Source organism: Chlamydotis macqueenii, chromosome 8 (assembly GCF_036417535.1).
Source record: "Chlamydotis macqueenii isolate bChlMac1 chromosome 8, bChlMac1.mat, whole genome shotgun sequence".
NCBI lineage: Eukaryota > Metazoa > Chordata > Aves > Otidiformes > Otididae > Chlamydotis > Chlamydotis macqueenii.
This window is the reverse complement of record NC_141563.1, coordinates 20,238,154-20,258,924: the sequence shown is the minus strand read 5'-3', so window position 1 is coordinate 20,258,924 and position 20,771 is coordinate 20,238,154. Positions and strand designations below refer to the sequence as shown.

At 34.2% G+C, this 20,771-nt stretch overlaps 1 protein-coding gene across 1 annotated transcript in view; it reads right to left on the bottom strand.

The window, feature by feature from the left end:
* The window catches only part of HFM1 (helicase for meiosis 1), a 37,285-nt gene extending 16,787 nt beyond the window's left edge, over positions 1-20,498 (bottom strand). Inside the window, exons 1-16 of the mRNA XM_086753789.1 lie at positions 20,428-20,498; positions 19,932-20,053; positions 15,655-15,702; positions 13,839-13,909; positions 12,817-12,949; positions 10,399-10,550; positions 10,007-10,084; positions 9,710-9,868; positions 9,065-9,265; positions 8,893-8,981; positions 7,929-7,972; positions 7,737-7,838; positions 5,464-5,609; positions 3,888-3,982; positions 2,929-3,062; positions 1,953-2,000 (exon numbers count right to left, since the gene is read on the bottom strand). Of these exons, the coding sequence (XP_086609915.1) occupies positions 1,953-2,000; positions 2,929-3,062; positions 3,888-3,982; positions 5,464-5,609; positions 7,737-7,838; positions 7,929-7,972; positions 8,893-8,981; positions 9,065-9,265; positions 9,710-9,868; positions 10,007-10,084; positions 10,399-10,550; positions 12,817-12,949; positions 13,839-13,909; positions 15,655-15,702; positions 19,932-20,053; positions 20,428-20,498 (1,693 nt within the window). The remainder of the gene's footprint in view (positions 1-1,952; positions 2,001-2,928; positions 3,063-3,887; positions 3,983-5,463; positions 5,610-7,736; positions 7,839-7,928; positions 7,973-8,892; positions 8,982-9,064; positions 9,266-9,709; positions 9,869-10,006; positions 10,085-10,398; positions 10,551-12,816; positions 12,950-13,838; positions 13,910-15,654; positions 15,703-19,931; positions 20,054-20,427) is intronic.
* Between the last annotated feature and the right edge of the window lie 273 nt (positions 20,499-20,771).

The window sequence follows — 20,771 nt, the reverse complement described above, 5'->3', positions numbered from 1 at the left end:
TTCAAACCATGCTTTCTCCCATAAAGGCTCATTTAGGTAGTTACAGAAATGTCCTGATCTAAAATACAGGAAAAGGTAGAAAACTGAAAGAGCATATGAGCTAGGTAACTTGTCTTACTGATAAGTACTCCTTTTTTGCCTATCTGCAAGTCACAGTGTGTCTCATATTTGGAGACTTGAAGCAGTATTGCATATGCGAAGTGTATTCCTGGAGATGGGTCCTTGAAACCCTTCCACAATAAACAGCCACAGCATAGTTCTACCACACCCAACATGAATCACAATTTTTTTTTTACGCAATTGTGAAAAAATTAATAAATATGTAAGTGGAGTCCAAGTATTGGCTCTACAAATTTCAGAGCATATTATCAGTCTATGTTTTAATGTACCAAGACCCCCTCCAGATATTTAAGCTCCAAATGGTCTAGTATACAAATATACATAATTATCATGGACATGAGGACTTTCACTGAAGAGAGAAAATTGCATTTTTAGATTTGCAGAACTCCTTATACAATCTTAGTAAGTAGTCTTTTATTAATACACTTATTTTGGATCTACTAGAAAACTTACATTAAAATGAATAAATAGATAGTTGTATATTTAAAGATGAGAGACACTGATTCCCAAACTGTTTAGTCAGTTGTATGCTTTCTGATGGAATTGTAAATAATTAAAAGGCAGTATTTAAAATGAAAAAAAATAAAATCAATAATTGGGTTTTATTCAAATCTTAGCAAAAAAAAAAAAGCCTCTTAAAAGTAGTCTTCCAGTAATTTTTACAGTATTACAGGAAAAACATGGTGCTGCTGATTTTTTTTTCTGTGAGCAAAGTATCACATTACTGCTCACTTGAAGACCAACTGCAATTTCTTAATTATGTATTTGCATTCTCTTACTTCTTTGCTATTGTATTATGCATTTGATATTCATATGCAAATTTTAAAATTAAATTTGGAATTAAAATAGCAAAATAATTCTTAAGAGGATCTACTTAATCCATACATCTGAGATACAACTGATCTTGTATGAAATGCTTAATGCACAGAAATCTTCGAAGGACTGCAAATCTTCCCTTACTGCCCCTAAGCAAAATAAGTAATTCAATCCATAAGGGACAAAGTCCAGGTAATAAGCAAACAATACACTACAATGTACATCTCCAGTGCAAAATGTAATGGTCAGAGAATGGAATTCTCCAATCATACCAGTCCAGATGGCTGAATAGCAAAACTACATAATATTAGTATAGTGACTTACCTGGACAGATGTACAGAATTTAAGATTTGCTCCTGTCTTCCAGTACACTGAGTCCATCACTGGACAAGATCTACCACATTCTGGAGTTCTCTAAAATTCTTTTTAAACATTTTTTATGCATTTTTGAATGACCAATGCAAAAATGTCCATAATAAAAAAATGTGTTCTCTCTCTCCACCTACTCTTCATTATTGCTGCCTAACATGCCATAATAAAGCAATTTTAAACTGTTTCTGAACAAGGTGAAGATGTTTACATTTTACATCCTTTGTTTTCAAGGTTAAATTTATGATGCATGGAAGATGGCATTTTCTGAAAAGGACTTTTTTGAAAGTATAGTAACAGAAATTAAGGAAAACAAATTAGATCAATCAAAGGAAAATTAGGAAGAATGACATGCAATCAAAAGTAAAGTGCTCTGCTCCATATTTCTGAGTATTTGTATGGAGATGAGGTAGGTAAAGGCATTTAATTTTTTCCCTCTATACAAGAAAAACTTTTCCACTAGTCAAAATGCATCGATAGTGTTTCAAAAGTATTAATAATTAAATCAAATCAATAGCACAACCTAGTAAATTACATTTATTCTGCAAATGGATCTATTGAAATTAAGGGAGATATATAATAAACATGGATGAACTTGCCCTAAAAGATAACATTTTAATGAAAATAAAAGCTTAAAAGCCACTTACCTTGTAATTTTGCTTCAATTCCAATTTTATCCAATCCAGATGAAAAACCTTAATGAAAAGACAAAAGGCTTTTTAACCTAATGCAATTATATACTTTCTCCTCAATATCATTACCCATCAAAACAGATTTGCTAATTTTTGGGAGCCAGACAAATACTCCAAAGTGAAAAATTTGTAAATATTTATTATACTGGGAACAAGTCAAAAGCCTTACATAGTGTAAGTACCTAAGTATCAGTAAGTGGCTGTTAGAACAGATGTGCAAAGGTAAAAGCTGCAGATATTCCCATATGTAAAATATCAGAGTCCTAAAAGTTGCAGAAATGTCAGTGAGCAACTTAACATCTAGAGTTTTCCTATTTTAAAATACAGGAAGCCACCTAAACTGTAATATCCATTCAAGTACTAGATGTACTATGTTCCAATCTCATCTATAAATCCTTAAAAATTTGTCTCCCTGAAGTGCCCAATGACTTCATAATCAGGTGCAGAGCAAGCAGCCAGGAACATGGTCAGGACACAGTCACAGCTGGGGACTGAGAAGCTGGACAAGAAAAACTGAAGGCATCAGCATTAACGTTATTGAAATTTTGGTTTAGAAAAACTATGAAATATTAGACTTTTTTTTTTTCCTTAGCAGCAGATTACATATACAGCAGTGAAAAGTACATTATGACTTGATACTGCATTACTACATGATCCAGTGTATTAAGATCAAATGAAACAGATCATTATGAACCTGCAAATGGGTTCTTCATAGTTTTTAAATGTTATACCATGCTGAAACTCCTATTACTTCTATTAAAGCAACTAAAAGTGTTGTTCCTAAAAATGTTACAGGCCATGTTACACATATTGTTTTCAACCCCTTATGGAATAATAGTCCATAAGAAAATGAAAGAAACAAACAATACGGCTCTAACACATCCTAGCGTCATAATCTAGATAAATAAATAAAAAAAAACCACCAACAAACCATAATGAGTTGGATTTTTTAAAGCTCTAATGTACAAGAATGTTGATCGTATCCATTCCAAAGCTACAGTTACATCTGTGACAGTATGCAGCACTATTTCTGCATTTAAGTGCTCCACAAGATGCCTGTGCAAGCTAGCAAAATAAGAAAAAAAAATGTAAGTACATTTACCAAAGAGTAGTAAAAAAGGTGCTAAAACTATTTTTTGGAGAAAAAAAACAAAACAAATCCCTCCCTTCAAACTACAGAAATTTTCTGGGTTTTGTTTGTTTGTTTGTTTGTTTGTTTTTACTGTCAACTGTTCACTTTAATCACTGAAATAAATAGAAAAAAGTAAAGAATTTATAAATAATCAACAATGTAATTTGTTTCTTATGGCTTAACGTACAGCAAGCAAAAATAAAAACAAACTCTGTCAACTGTAAAGTTTCACAATCATTTAGAAAACAAGCTACCTACATTTAAAAGTTACAGCACAGTGTTAATAGTTTGAATATATTCAAAAAATTAAACCTTAACAAAATTACAAGAGTAAAATTTCCTGATTTACCCTTTAATGTCTTAACTTTCCTACATATTTCTTTTGATATTCTGTTCACATAAAGTGAATTCTGTAGTCTGCTATTTTCTAGACTCTATAATCTAAAAATTCAGAGACACAATCTGGGTTCAATTCTTGCTTTTTGTCTTTGCAATATGTACTATTCCAGTTTCTTCAGTTTTCCAGCAGGAATCTGTAACTATTTTTTTTTGCTAAGTTTAAGATGTTCTGAAGATGTTTTTAGCTGGTAAAAGGGAGTTTGTTAACTTCTGAACAGCTTGATTCGGTTTTCCTTAAATGCTTCTTAAATTTCTTCTAAATAGATCAAAAAAGCACCCCAAAACCCACGTGAAAAGCACACTCTGTAGAAACTATGAAACATTGCTACCATCTCTATAGTCTTATAAAAAATAGTTACCTGCTCTCTATTATATCAGCACCATTTAACATCTGTATATACTTTTCCCTTGTACTCCAACGAGTCATAATAACTGCTGTAGCTGTAGTGTCAAACTGAAAAGTAAAACCACAAACAAAACCTGCTCTCTAGCTCTTAGCAAAAAAATCCAGTTGAATATGCATCACATACCTGTTGAAACCATTAAAACTGTTTTCTTAAAATCCTTGTTGAACTAGCTGTTGAATGCCAAAGCCTCTCTAACTTAAAGGCAAGTCCTAACTCATTTGGGTAGCAAGCAGACTTGGGATTCCAGCCATTGCTGGCAGGCAAGTCAGCGTACCAGTCTATATGTGCTAATGTACATGTAGCAGGGATATGTCAAGAAATAACATAAACATGAACTGTTATTGACCTCCTAACAACATCCACAGCTAAGGAAAAGATTCCTAGCCACAACCACAGGAAATAATTTACTGACATGAATTCTCATTAGTAATCCCAAACATCAGAAAGTCTTGAATGAACAGTCAAGCCTTTTATAGTAATTTTTTATAATCATCTACTCTCAAGCCACCTCACTTAGATTAGATTGGATTGTAATGGAAAAAAATACCGTTAGACTGATTTATTGTTTTTTTTTTTCTACAAGAAGCTTCCCAACTTTTGCATTTTTTAGATCAGATTAGTGTGTGTAATACTGAAAGCCAGATATTTCAGGTCTTCACTCAGCAAGTTAAAGTTGCTTAGGATTCTGAGTCACAACTTAAAAAAATCTTACTGAATATCTTTAGTAAAAAAAAAAAAAACAATCAGTTAAGAAAGTTAGGAATATAGGAATTTCCATACTAGTTTAGATCTTAGGTCCAGATAAAATTCTGTCATGTACACAGCATACCACTGTGGCTTATATAAGCAGCCTCTAGAGACAGATGTGGGGTAAGCTATCTCCTGCATTAGGTTTTATCTGTATTTCTAAAAATTAAAAGACTTAAGTGTAAGATTTAACATAAATGATTTGGAGGCTTTAAAGGGGTATAATTGCAATAACAATTTTTAAATCCCCCCTCGCTCCCCTTTTTACAACCAAAGAAATGTCTGAATCCTTTCTAAAACAGCATTCTTGGCATCAGCAGCCTCTTGTGGAAGCCAAATGAATTATAGCTTTTTGAAGGCAGTGTTTCTGACTATTCCCCCACTTCTAACTTAATTAGATGTTTTCTTGTTCTGATGTTATGAGAACAAAAGCACATTGCGCTCTATATTATTCAAGATTCCAGATTTTTTTATCATACAATTTATAAGTTGTGTGCCAGCTTCCTACTTTTTCTCTAATTCGCATTCGTTATGGAACCCAAATGTAATCTTTAGATCTTTTTCCACAGCAAGGCGGAGCAGTACTTTTTAGTGGACAATAGAAAAGCAAACAGATTCCTTTCTCAATTAAGAAGTGACCCAGGAGTAATTTAACTATTAATAACAACCCTTCAAAAACCAAATGCTGCAGTAAAATTGTTGGCATTGTAGTTTCCTTGCCAAGAACAGTTTCTACTGATCCGCATATAGATAGCATCAATATAATATAGCATTAACTTACTTGAGGCCTTCCTGCCCTCCCAATCATTTGCAGAATATCAGTTTCACTGTACTCTTGGAACACTCCTCCAACATAGTGCATTGTAGATTTTATAACCACCAGATGCGCAGGTAGATTGACTCCCATAGCTAAGGTGCTAGTAGTAACTACATCAGATAAAAGTATATTGATTGCAACATGAACACCATTGAAATTTCTGGCAAATATTAAACAAGCAGCAAATAAATGACTATTGATTCTTAAGAGCTCTTATTTTCTAGTGAAGTCAGTGAGTGTTCTGCACCACAAAGAATTAGATGCAGATTACAGACATGTATTTGCATAACAATTTCTGTGTATCTGATCATCAGCATTCATTTATAATAAAGTATTCTTTAACCAATTACATTCCAGATATTTTTATGTAAACATTCCTTAACATTTGGAGATAATCCAGAATCCAATCCATCTTCAATATAACACACACAGTCTGAAGAAACATTATTCATATTTCTTCATGGATAGTTATTTGAATATAGCCATTACTTCATCTTGCTTTGTAGTGATCAACATCTTTAAGTTTTGGGGGTTTTTTTAAGTCATCAGTCATTAGCATTGTTTATACTCATGGTACCAAATCAGAATCGTCATCAATACAACCACCATACTTTACCAATACACATTCTCACATGGAAAACACTAGTCAAGTTTGTGGCAAACTATCTCACACTCTTGTTTTCTAATTCACTTTCTCTAATTAATATATGTGGTGGCAGGAATTGAATATGGAAAGCTAGCTATACAGATCAACTGATACAACTATTCCACTAGGAAAACAAAGTATTAATGAATTTTCCAATTCAGTTGTGAAATGAAAGGAGAAGTAAAATTAGTAATTATAGGTGCATCCAGAAAGAAGGATCCAATCTAAATTAAAGGCATAACCACACCATCTTGTGAGAATATTATTGTTTTTCACATCGTGGTGGTATGCAAAATGGGAAATTTGTCAAAGCAAAATGACCTCACTATAAAAAAGTTGCAAAGAAAGGTTACTTACCAGTGCAATCAGAGCTTCAGTCCATGTACGTGTATATACACAAACACACACACTGTGAGCATACGTACACTCTATTTCAAGACCAAAGAATTTTCCTCTTTGCAGTATCTCTGAAAGGTGTGTTAAAAGCCTACCCCCCTCCATTATGTTCATAGACACATAAGGTGGAATATGCCCCATACACTTTCCGTTTCCCCTCAGTTGTAGAAATGTAATTCTAGTATCTCAGAAGATTCTGAAATACTCATACAAACTAAATTTCAAAGGACCTAAGTACCAAGAAGCAACTCTGCATTCTTTTGGTGGTAGTCCATATATACACTCACATTGTGCTCAGCTGCGGCACATGGTCTCAAAGTGATTTTTGCAAAGAGCAACTGTAGAACGACAGTCTCCTCAGATTTCAGAAATGGCACTGCAGTTGGCAAAGCCATACACAGTGTACCAGGAAGACAAAGTACAGTAGATTGCAGAGATGTACACATTTTCTAATATTTAATATAATGGACATTGGAACTCTAGCAAGGTTTCCTGAACACAGTAAGGGTATCTATCTTAAGTTTTCATAGTGAGTCATGACCATTGTACAGGGAAGAAAAAAAAATTCCATGAATCTTTCAGTGTTGCACATGAAATATACAGAAAATCCCCCCCAGAGTCTGAATCTTTTTTACAGAAAAAGAAAGCCTGGTTGAGATGAGACCACCACATCTCAGATACCTTCTGTTTTCAGGTAACAGTAGATGTAATATTTCTTAGGAACCTCCCCATCAGTCAAAACACCTTGCATGGGAGTTTGAAAATATCTTGCCCTTCTTAGAAGTATAACTGTGAAAGATTACCTTCAGGGAAGCCACTGCTGCAAAGGACACAAACAAAGAAAACATCATGTGAACTCTGAGGAAAGACACACTACCAGAGAGTTCTGCCTCAACAGTATGGGTCAGTGGTATGAAAAGGAAATGGACATGGCCAGACCTATACAGACATAGGAGGAAAGATAACTTCTGTGTATGCTTAAAAGAAGAAAAGTTCTGTGGTCTTTAGTAACAGTGTATATGTATACTCATAGGGTAAAAGTGCACATAAAACACTAACACATCTTTATCTGGATTTCACAAAGTAATTCCGAACGTCACACAACTACAGAATCATAAAATATTACCACTTCCAAACTGCAGTCTTCTCAGGTTATATTAACAACATCTTGACTTTCAAAGCTAAATTTACTTACAAAGTACTGGTAAGTCTCCTACTGTAAAAGTTCCTTCAATTATTTTTCTGTCAGATATCTCCATACCCGCATGATGATAAGCCACACCATACATTAAAAGATCTGACAATGAAATAATTATATCCATCACTTGACTAAGTTTAGTCAAGCAAGTATTCATTCACAGAGCACAGAAGTAGTAATAATATTTACCTCTTAGTTTGGAATCTTTCAATGAATTTGCAGACCTCTGTAACCTATGCAACAAACACACACACACACACAAAAGAATACTTCAAAATCACAACACAGATTCACTAATTAAGTGTAATACACAAAGATACAAGTATGCTTTTAAAATGCAAAAATAAAGCTTCACATGAAACTAGACACACAATTACCCCTTTAAAGATTGTAAGCTGTATTCTTTGACATGTACATTTTTTACATACTTTCTCTTGGTTCTACTGCATTTGTGCTTTTTAAGGATGTTCTTAGTTTCCAACTACATGTTAAACTCTGAAAAGGATATAGTCTTAAAATACCTTGAAAATATACATTCTTTGGATATTTTCAACCACCACCTTTCCCATCCTTACAAAGGGAACAAACTGACTCTCCGGGGCAGCTGTTGCAGCCTTTCCAGCCCAGACATCTTTCCAAGTCACAACCTACAATCTCGATGTGTTGTTCACATAAGGCAAAGAAGACCATGTTTGAGGTCCAAAATCAGGAAGTAGCTTCTGCAGCTGCCACGACTAGGCAACTCTAAAGTAACTAATAATTGATATGGGTCGGGGCTGTATTTATTAAAGGTGTCTGATAATGCAAAGACTTCTTATGGTTTAAAACAGTAGTAAGGCCACATACAATTCAACTATTCATATGCTTAATCTTTGCTCTACAAGGCCTTATAGGTCCATAGAAATTAACATTAGTATGTTTAGAAAGCAGCTTTTCACAAAAATTGTTTCTAAAAGTACCCTAAAAATCTGAGAAGCAAATAAAACTTCCCAAAACTGACAATTTACCAAAAAGAATGTCAACAGTGACGATGATTTTGTTGCAGACACTCCTCTGCCAGAAACTGTATTATTAGCTCAACAGCTTTCTTCACAGATGTCACAGGTTTACTAAAACACACAAACACTTATTAACAACTTAAATATAAAAATACCTTTGTTTCTGCTCTGTACTCAGTAGAAATTTAGCATCTTTTGCAAGAACAGAAGCGGCCTGCTGTACTCCTTTTCTTGTGGCACAAAACTATAAAGAAGAAAATGGTTTTTTTTGAATCAACACTTTTAAGAAAGAAAAAATTTCAAATGTGATGAAAAAAGCTGTTATACCACAAGTGCTGGTTTTTGTTCCGAGTATGTTTGTATAATACTAGCTATCTTGTAGTTAAGAGTTAAGTCAAATTTGAATTCTGTCTGATTATCACTGCAAGGAAAACCAAGAACAATTTTGCGTAGCTTCACCGGTCGTTGATCCTCATCTATTTTCAGACATACAGCAGGCATCTTACTATCTGAAAGCCATTCTGCAATCTTTAAAAAAGAAGAAATAGAATGGAAATTATAAATTTCTGCTTTTAATCATGCTCTGCTCTAACTGCATCACACAATAATTAACTTAGCTCTTGTCACACGTACACTATTAACACATTTGATACTGCTTTTATCATTAAAATAATAGGTGAAGTTCTGCTTTCTACAAGACCAATATAATTCAGACTGATATCTCAAGCCTGTTGTAATTTGTACTTAGAGACAAAAATAATGAACAGAAATCTAAAACTGAAGCATGTTCATCCTTGGCTTATAGTTCCATATGACTGCAGGTCGTTTGTTACATTAACATCAACCTCACAGATGCCTTCAGCTGACAGCTTCAAAATGACAACGTTTTTATAAATCTGAATTTCTAAGTCCAGTTAAATTTTATAAAATACAACTAAAATAATTAAAATACAGTTAAAACGTAACTCTTACATCTTCAGCATTTGGGATTGTTGCAGAAACAGCTACAAATCTCAAGGGAGGAACAGTGTCATGATTCTCTAGACGCCCAAGACAAGCCTGAACAGTCTTCATCCGACTGACTACAACTTCCAATGTTGCGCCACGGCTTTCATCCTTCACAACATGCACCTGTTAGGAATTTTAAAAGATTTGTAAAATATTTCTCCAGTTACAATCTATACAGGTGTTAAATAAATGTTGTATATTTCAAGTTTCCTTTTACCTTCAAGAACAAAACGAGTGCACATAAAACATTGATTTTCTTACCTCATCAATGAGAAACAGTCGTACAAGCTGGACTATAGAGTTGTCTCTCCACCTTCTAGTCATGCTATCCCATTTTTCCTAGGAGAAAAAAATCAACACAATAAAACAGCAACAGAAGGTGAAAGACATGCCTACATTTTAATAAATATTTAAACAAAATCAGTTAAAAGAATTCAAGCTAATGCCATGTATGTTTCATCCGGCACATTATTATATTACTAACTGTTGTTTATATGAACTAATAGTATGCACAGCAGTGTGCAGGCAAGCATAACAATCATAAAATTACTACTTATTACAAAAAAAACTGAGCAGGCCTACAAGCATAAAATTAGTAGACTACTAATGTCTGCTTATTCTAGGTATTTGTAACAATTGCGATTGAAACCTACAGGTGTAGTGATAATAATGTGAGCATGATGTATTTCAAATAAATCATCCATCACTGTATCTCCTGTCAGTTCTTTGCAGCTGAGTCCTATAGGTGCAAATTTTTCTTTCCAATCGTCAAAACGCTGACTGCATAGAGCTTTTATTGGAGCCACTAAAAAGAATACAAAATACTCATAGTTATATTAGGAAAACCAGATCTTCAACTGTATTGCTAAAGATGCTAAATGCATAAATTTTTAAGATATCTTCTTGAATTTTATTTCCCTAATTTTCAGCTTTGCTCCCAGAACCATAGAATTTGTAACTGGTATTGTTATCCTTATTATCCTATTCCATGTGCACAGATCAATGTTGTGCTTTGGGTCCCAGTTCTTCCCTATCAGCAATGAGGAACAGAACCGTTAATTAAGGTTATTTATGCCCTCTCATAATCCTGACTTTTTCCTCAATTCTACATGGAAACAATCATTCAGCTATCAGAGGTCTCACAGACTGAACAAATTACAGAAAAGACATGTTTTTTAATGGAAGATCATACAAATACCAATCTTTTTCCAGTTCAGAATTATTTGAGCACTCTGTATTCAGGCAGAAGAGGGGTTATAAATGAGAAACCACCCACAAGCAAGAGATAGAATACCAGAAGAAATAAAAATCTATCTAAACCAAATACACAGTGTAGTCAAGGTCATACCCAAGCAGCTAACACAGCAGGTAGCAGGTAACATGGCAGGTAGCAGTTCTGATGCTGGTTCATGAACAGACTTCTAAAACAATCTATTTCTTCATATTTTTTTTCATGAGGATATATACTATACTTTTGCAGATGGAGGTTGATTTCTAGAAATCAGAAGCAATTCTCTACAAGAACTGATACTAGCAACACATGCCTACATATATGTCTTTATGTCTATAGACACTAGTCTATATTGGATGGATAATCCACATGGAGAATGCAGTGATTTAAGTGAAAGAAGAAGTGATCTACACATGATCTGAAAACAGCAGGAATAAAACAAATCTTGCAGTGATTACATTCTAGGCTAGTTAAAGCCACTGCAACATGAATAATTTCTTCATATGGCCTGACAAGTGATCCCTAAAATGAAGAGATTTAATGAACCCGTTTCTTCTTCAGAAAGAGGTGTAAAATCTCAAATCAGTGGCCTATAAAGCAGGGGAAATCATTAGGTCCAGAAAACTGATTAAGTCACCAGCAAGTAACTCACAAAATTGCAAAAGTAATAATCTTCCACTAGGCAAGAATGCAAGAGGCTAGTGATTGCTCCCAAAACTTCACTAATCATTGCCATACTGGGAAATAACTAATTTACACAGCTACTGCAAGCTAATTCACAAACATTGGGTCACTGACCAACCAGGCACCAGAGCACACTCTGCACTACATAATCTGATTAACTAGTACATAATCTCTTCCAACATTCGGAAAACTGACATCTCCTCTAACACTGTCAAACTTGGAAAGCTCAGCAGATCTAATTCCACCAACAGGTAACGGCTTCCTTACTGAAAATTCTAACCGTTCAATTTGTATCAATTCTACCGAGGCAATCAAAACCATTACAGTACACTGAAATGCTCCACCTCGATTTGCTAACAGAGAAACTATTATACATGCCTGTTTATAAAAGATCTGTTTAAAATACACAGTAAACTGTAAATCAACTCTAGCTGTATTGTAAGAATTTGAGCACATTGGAATTTTAAAATAATAATTAGGCTGAAACTTTTGTAAATATAAAGATTAACCATTAACAGCAAGACTCACAAATGTATCACTGTATGAATTAATTAAAACTGGGACAAAGCCACCAGTTTAACCTGATTTACATGATATGAACTCAATTCTCCAGGAAGGAAAGGAAAAAAAAGTGTAATTGTTGCAACTATCTTAAAGTATTTTCATTAGTTCCTATATACATCAATTAAACTCATGAAGACCCCAGCTCTGTTGCCTCTGAACAGAAAGCAATGGTTAGCATGAAACCTTGCCAGGTAAGCGAACACTGGAAAATTTGATCCTCATCTCAGGGCAACAGAGAGGCATACAAAAGATACTGCATGATTTCTGGCTCTGCCACAAAGAATTTGTTTTAGTTTCCTTTGCTTCTTCCCTCTTCGTGTACATCTTACCTTCTTAGAGGACAAACTCTTTACAAGATTTTAAATTTATTCATATGGGCAATACTGAACACTATAATTACACAGTGCTGTTAAATACTAATAATAGTTACAATGGTATCACAAATGAAGAAATCCTAAAAGAAATAATTTTTTAAAGAATAAGGTAGGTTACAATTTCTTAACATATTTCCTTTCAATATTAAAGCATTCACTTCAAATCTCCACATTTTCTACTGCTGTCACCAAAATGTTTAAAGCTGCATAATACTTACTATAAACAATTTTAATATTTAACCAAGGCAGTGGGGCTTCCATAAGTAATCTGGTAATAGCTAGCTCGAACATTACAGTTTTTCCAGAGCCAGTCGGAGCACAAATCACAAAATTCCTATCTGTATAAAGAAGCTAGGAAAGAATTGCAAAGTAGTAAATATAACACAGCTATCCATTGTACCTATTCATACATTCCAAAAGCACTGTCTAGGGGAAAACGACACGAGGAAATTATTACTACATTGATCTATGCAGTCCTCTAAAAATTTTGTACAAGATGTGAACTTTCAGTTACAGCAAAAGAAAGAACATCATCTGTTACACATCTGGCACAGAAACGTAAATGAGATTCTGTTCATCTAAGGTTATCATATAATGAAGTTTACTGTTCTTCGACAAACAAAAACCCTAGTATCTAGCCTTAAATTACATTAATACAGAATCACTACCAATATCCAACTGCAACCAAACGCAGGCTCATCAGAAAGAGGTAATTCAACGTGCAATTTGGTTTCCTTCTGTAATTCAATCTGCATCCAAAATTCCAACATTGTTGAGTATATGTCATTTTAATAGAATGTTAAGTTTTCAATAATCACAAAAGTGGGGTTTGTATTTTCAAATCAGTTGCTTTCAAAATAAGTTTTAGGTTTTAAAGAAAGAGCATAGCTGATAAAAAGGGCATGGACAAGCATCACTTCTCCAAAAGGATAACCTTCTCTAACATTTTACTTTTCTTAATCTTCCTGTGAAAATAATTTAAAAAATATTACCAATCTGTATGTATAAATACACATATGATTCACATCTTCACACAAATGTACTTAAAATTGATAAAAACATTTTATAAAGTTCTTTTGGTCTCTTCTCCCAGCTAAGCACAACCCTGATCAACTATTCCAGGAAGAGCTTCTAGATATATTACAGTTTTCTAACCCCTTTTAAGTTCTGAATATCGAAGTATCATTTAAATTTATCTACAAAGTACTATTTGCAGTTGCAGCTAACGTTTCATACTTACATCATCCAAAGCTTTAGACTGTGCATAGTTAAAATATGGGAACTCCTTAAAAATACTTCTAAATTGGGTCGCTTGACAGCATTAAGGAATTCAAAACAATTGAGTAAAAATTATAAAATTTATTTTAGAACATTAAATGCATCTCTTCCTCGTAATTTACATGCAAGCTTAAAACATATGCAACAATCTTTCACTGATATAGGCTTGTAAAAATTATCAGAAAGTAACCTATTAAATGATTTAGTAGCTTTATTTAGATTCTTGGTGTGTCATATATTCCATTTCACTAAAAAAAAAACCCACTATCTATTTGAGAGGTCTCACGATTATACTATTAATCAAGAACCTCTTTGGTAGCATAGGCTTCATGGAACAGCATACAATTATGGAATGTGAAACTGCAAGTGACAAAAGCTTTATTCTACACTGCAAACCAGATACAAGAACAAGCAGAGCACTCCTACTAGCATATCTAAAGTGTCAATGGTCACATTATATTTGTAATATAACACAAATTAATTAGCATAATATTGTATGTCCAGTCATAACAACAGCAAAGAAATTCACCAATCTCTTCGTGCTGACCATGGTTTTAAAGATATTTTCAGCTGCTACTATTGTGTATTCCTCAGACAACAACATTCTTATCGAAAATATGAGTAAAAGGAAAGACAGTATTGTTCAAATCCAAATGAGTGAGTTGATCCTTGTCTGAACTTGCATTGAATCCACACAAGCAGACTAATTGTAACCATCTCATCAGGCTGAGGATGCACACACAGTCAGAAACATCACCAACAGTAACAAGAACAATGAACTGCTGAGGCCTCAGATTGATGTTACATTAAAAGACTAAATAAAGAGGGCAAGAAAAAGGAGTAAAACAAGAAATAAAAATAGTTCAATATAAACATTAAAATATGGGTAAGTACAAGCAGTAATACTAGACTAAAGAAAATAAGGATTTTTTTTTTTTAAAGACCTCTCTAAAATTGCCTCTCTAAATAAGTGACCTATTTTCAAAATGCAGAACATTGACTATCTGTAATTGGTGACATCAGAACAACTGAGTCCTTTTCACTTTAGAAATTATGACGCTCCTTAAAGTTATTCACATGAATTTAAGTTGCCTAAATTTAGTCATTTCCTCTTCCTGTTATTTAACCTACCATTTGAAAGGTTACTAGAAACAAAATATTGAAAAGACAGTGTAAAAAAGGCAACAAAAAACTTTTACAGATATAGATGGATGGTTAATTATGTTATGGGTTCAAGGCAGGAGAAAGAAGGAAAAATATTGCAAAATCTGCCTAAAGTATGGAAATACATGGTATGCACACTACAACATAAATATAGGTCTATAAGGAATATGTGAAGTTTATTTTCTTCTGATAAAGTGTGACAAAAAGTAAGATTAAGTATCCCTACTAAACCTAAATACTAATTTACCTTTCCTTTATTTAAAGTGTATATGTGTATATGTGTCTTTGCATATAAAATCTGGTCTGAAATATATATTATGCAAAATAAATATTTTACATTTTAAACAGTTTTGAGGATAAAATTTAAATGTTTAAAATAAGAATAAATCTGCTTAGCAATTTATCTGTAGAGATCTATAAGTTGCCCTATTTTCATTCTCGCTTCGGAAGTCCAAAGGGTTAACACCTATTCATCATCTGATTCCCAGCATTACATTACAAATCAAAACTATTGCAGCATAATACATGAGTTCCTATGGCTACAAATGAAACACTGATTTTGTAACAGCATTGTAATAAAATTAGTAAATCAGACACAAAAAATACAAGGATACGTATTTCGGTAACAGCCCTCAACATTTCCAAGTTTCTTCCCGTAGTTCCTAAAGAAATAAAAGTAGTAAATTTATAAAACCAGATTTGTTTTCAATCAAGCCCTGTGTTCTGTGAGGAGCTGCAAGGCTATAACAAGGTCCAGGAGATACAGAAGGAACTGACAGGATAGGACAGGGAGGTCAAAAGCTCATCATTTTAAAGGACCATCTTAGTGGTCCTTTGCTGAACTCACTCCAGTTTAAGGATGTACCACAGGCTCAAAATCTGATGCAGTATCTAGACGTGGTCTCAAAAGTGCCAAGAAGTGGATAATAACTTCCCTCAACTTCCTGGCTTTGTTCCTGTCAGCAAAGCCCAGGATGCTGTCAGTGTTCGTTAGTGCTGGGGCACGCTGCTCTCTCACGTTCAGCAAGCTGTTTGCCAGACCCCAGGAGCTGCCTCCAGTTAGTCCATCCCAGGGGAACCCCAGGGGTTCTTCTCCTTCTCTAGGGCAGGACTTTGCATTCGTTCCTGCTGAATTTCATGAGATCCCCTGGCAGCCCCCTGCTCCAGGACAGACCCCTGCAGAACACCACTTGTCGCAAGCACATGTGGGTAGAGTGCGACCCATTAACCACCACACTCTGAGCCTGACTATGCATTTTTTTTTCACCCATGCAGTTTTCCATCCATTCCTAATGTCCTAATTTGGATACAAGACTGTTGTGGAATACAGCGTTTCTCAACCTTTCTGTGATTTTATTAAAAGTCTTGCTGAAGTCAAAGTAAATGACATCCACTGCTCTCCCCTCATCCATAAATCTAGCCACCACTGCTTGGAAGGCAGTCAGAATTCCACTCCTGACCAGCCTCCAAATTGCATTCTAAGGCACAGCAATTTTCTGCTAGAACTGTTTTTCTATTCTGTATTTCTGTAGTAGTTAGCCAGGTAGACAAGGTACATTCTACAGATGCAATGAATCCCTGTCCTAAAAAGCTTAAAAGTCTATAAATAAACCACATATATTTAAAAACTATTAAAAACCAAAAATACTTTCTAAAACAAGTGTTTTATAATTTCATCAAAATTCTCACCACTTTCCTCCATTTTCCAGATTTTTCCTATTTAAACTCCATTTCTACAAAGATACAAGTATGAGCCACATCACAAATAAACATTCCATTTTCAATTTCTGGTTTCAAATGATGAGACTATCTACCACATGAAGGCACGAGGCTGCTCTTTTTCAAATTGTTTAGGGGAATAATTTGAAGGGACATTTTCAAAAAGATTTACATGACTTAGCACTTTTGAAAATGTGACTCTTCGTAAATTGTCTACCCAGCTCATATTAAACAACACTGCAATTAAGTTCCATAAAATTGCAATATCTTCTATTAAGTTTAACCAATTATTGCACCTTGAGCTGGTGGGAAAATGTTCTTCACTCAACCTCAGATCACAAATATACATTATTATTATATACCAAAGACAAGCAGTGGACCATTTTTCTTGAAACAGAGTAATAATAATTACCTGTCATATCCAGAATCTCTGAAGCATTAGAAAATGATTTCATTTTAATTCCATTCTTAGATGCAATGTCCCCATCATTTACCCTACACAGAGTAAAATTTGAGTCTTTGTTTATTGGAACATGATGATTATTTCTCCGTAAACCTTCTTTTCTCACTTCTTCCATGTTTTCACTTGTATTTAAGTAAGTATCAATTTCTTTCACATCCATAGAACTATCTTTGAATTCTGTATTTTTGTACACATAACCAGGCATTTTAAACAAGCTGCAAAAGACCCAGGATTTTCATTAGTTTGTTGTAATCTTACACAGTTTCTCTAATATTTGAAAAATATTTATGTTTGTATTAAAAGCAGAACAAGTAACATACAATCATAAGAAAAGTCTGTATCTAACTTTATTTAATATGACACTCTTCTACCTGAAGAAGACTTCTTTCAAGATACACTTTAACTTTACTTTCATTCCAGAAAGAACTTGAAAGAATAAACTACCTGTCCAGATGGGCTCTGAATCCCAATAGTAGACTAACTGTCAATCTCAGCATAATTAAAACCAATAGAGACATACAGGTTCTAAGGAATAAGAAGAGCTGAGCATAGAAGAGAAGTTTATCTGTAAAACCTCTCCTCCCAGGAAGCACTGAAATCATGTTGAGAACTGCTCAAGGTATTCCTGGCTGGCTGACCTCTGCTCTGAAAAGCAAGTGATCTCAGCCTTCTCGCTCATTACAATGTGGATAAAGAACTCAAAATAGTATTTTGAAAAACTTTTGTTATGTAACAATTTATTTAAAATTAAAGAAACAAATCTCATCTTTACTTTTCTCATAAAAGAGGCTGAGCTCAGGACACATTTAATTACAGTACTGAAATACTGCCAAAAGGAAACATATTTTTTCCTTATACTGAAAAGAATTAGTGTCTGGAGCCCTGTTAAAGTACCTTCAGTTGAAGGATCCAAAACTTTGCATTTAACAAATGTATCTAATAATATGATTCTGACAGTTGACAAACTATCAGAATTGACTAGACACGTACCTTTTTCTTAATGTTGAATGGATGCTCTCATCATCACTGTTTTCCGGAAAATTACTTAATATTTTATTTTGTAAAAAATTTGCACCAGGTTGCTGAGAAACCCTTGTTCCTGTTTTAGATTTAACTTGGTCAGAAAAGAGAAACAATTAAACAATTTTCAGACTTTCATCCTGAAAACTAATTTTCTCTCTTTCTCCTAACTGGAGGACTTCTTTTTCAGAGACTATATCAAAATGAACAGGTGCTCGTGATTTATTATTTACTTCCTCAGTGTTACTCTTAGATTGTTGTACAAACTTCTGGTGCTTTCCCCCTCCTACAAAACCAATAAAGTATTCTTTCTATTAATATTCATATTCCTATTCATAGTCATTTTACTAAATATCTTCCACATAATAAGCCAAATTAACTACATTATATGAACTGTTATTTCTATCTTACTGCAAGAACTTTAGTGTATACTTTATGACTCAAGCTGATGAACGCAATGCATCTGTTGTCAATTAAAAAGTTACTAAAATAGTCACTTTCTATGCTTTCTATACAAGGTAATGGAGCAAAACTATTCCTCAGAACAACAAAGTAGTTTGTAAGATAGAAACTTCTCACCCTATCCCAGAATAAAGATGGTCTTTTAAAAAAACTGACACAATGACCAAGTTTGAAGTTCCTACTACAAACAGCTGTGAGATAAACCCTAGAGCCTCAACAGTCAAAACTCAGAATGAAGTCAGTGACAGGCTGGTTTCATAGTCCTCTTGGTGAATTATCACATTTTGCTGGGTTAGTTCTCAGTAGGATCTGTGTCCTGATCTAGCTGAACATGCAAGGATGGCAAGAGCAGAAATAAGCAATTGAATGCAACGAGATTACAGAACAGCTGTATTGTGCAGCCTATTAATTTCAGTGGTATCCATCTAGAAACTTAAAATTACAATGTCCAGTTTGTGACATAACCCAAAGAGTTTAATTCTACAAACACCAGAAAGCTTATTTGAATGAGCAGTTCTTAATGGGACTGCTCTTGCATAGAGTAGAAAAAAACCCCTCTGCCCTAACAGCACAATTCCTCAATAGACAGTATCATAAGTCAGCACAGCAGCTAAGAAATGTAGAAATCTAGTTGACAGAGATAAAGCAACCAAATTCCTTAAAATACATTTCCTTAAGGTGATCCCAAATGTCTAGATGGAAGGAAGACTCCACTCAGCAGCAATTAATGGCCAGATTCAAATTTGGCCTCCTGAACAGCAATTTGAAATAGAGTTTAATATAAACTCTATTTTCCTTGGGTGCAAGACAGGTCATCAGATCCCTGTGTTGCATTATGCTCTTACAGCTACTTCCCACTGCGTTATGATATTTCATGGAACAATGTGAAGTAGCTGAAATTCTGATCATACTTCTTACCCTGCCCACTCTTGCACAGTAAACTTCTAGCCTGTATGTACCCAGAGGACCGCTAATACTCCAAACCATCCAAGACCATGACTCTCAACTAAAATATATTGTCTATATTTGCATACCTATAATATTTAATATTTCACAGCATTAAGAGAGGGGATCAATTATCTGTCAAGCTAATTATTTATTAAGCCATTCAAGATGAATGGCAAATATTATGGTTTATTGGGACTTGGCAGTGTTAGGTTTACACTTGGACCTGATTATCTCAGAGGTCTTTTCCAACCTAAATGATTCTATTCTAATATATTTTACCCATATGAGTGTTGGCTGTGTTTTTTTCGAGCTCCCTCTGTAACTCCTCTGCAGTTGGAATTTCAGCAATAGCTGGAGCAGGTGCAATACACCAAAACTTAGGCTCTTCATTTTCTAGATACCTATTTTTAACACACAAATATAAGGTAAAAGCATTCTTTAAGCCCCCTCCACACATCCAGCTCAAAATCACTGATCATAAATAACCTAACATTTCTCCTCTTTAATTCATGTGATTTTTAATCACAGAAAATTTAAGAGGCAAAACTTCTGCTAACTCATATTTCTTATAGCCCTAAGATACACCTGCATCATTCAAACGTCAGTGTACTTGGAAAAACATTTCAAAGCATGGGTTATGAACCTGGAAATATCTAGCCCCATATTTCTACTGGTAGGCAGAAAAGGGAGTTAGAAAAAAAAATCTGCTGTAAAATGATTCAGAGTGTGGAAAAACTTGGAAAACAATAATATACATTTAACAATAAAGATTTACCTTTGTCTTGTATCTGGTCTTTCATAAAATAAATCATCCAATGAAAAGACCAGGTCTGCAGAGCTGAACATTTTTAGATCAAATGTGAAGTCTCTTAATCTGCAAAAGGCAGCATAAGGAACTGTGAAACTGAAATTGCTATAATTGAACCTGTGTAAATAGCAGAAAGCTTATTAGTTATAAGTGCCAATACTTAATGTCTAGATTTTTTTTCCTTTACAGCTCTTGCCTGCATCTTTAATTGTTCTTCAAAAAGATACTCTCTCTCCTGATAAAATATGGTTCCTGTTACTTATGACCAAAAAATCCTGTAGGACAGCACTTTAAACAACATTTACATTATA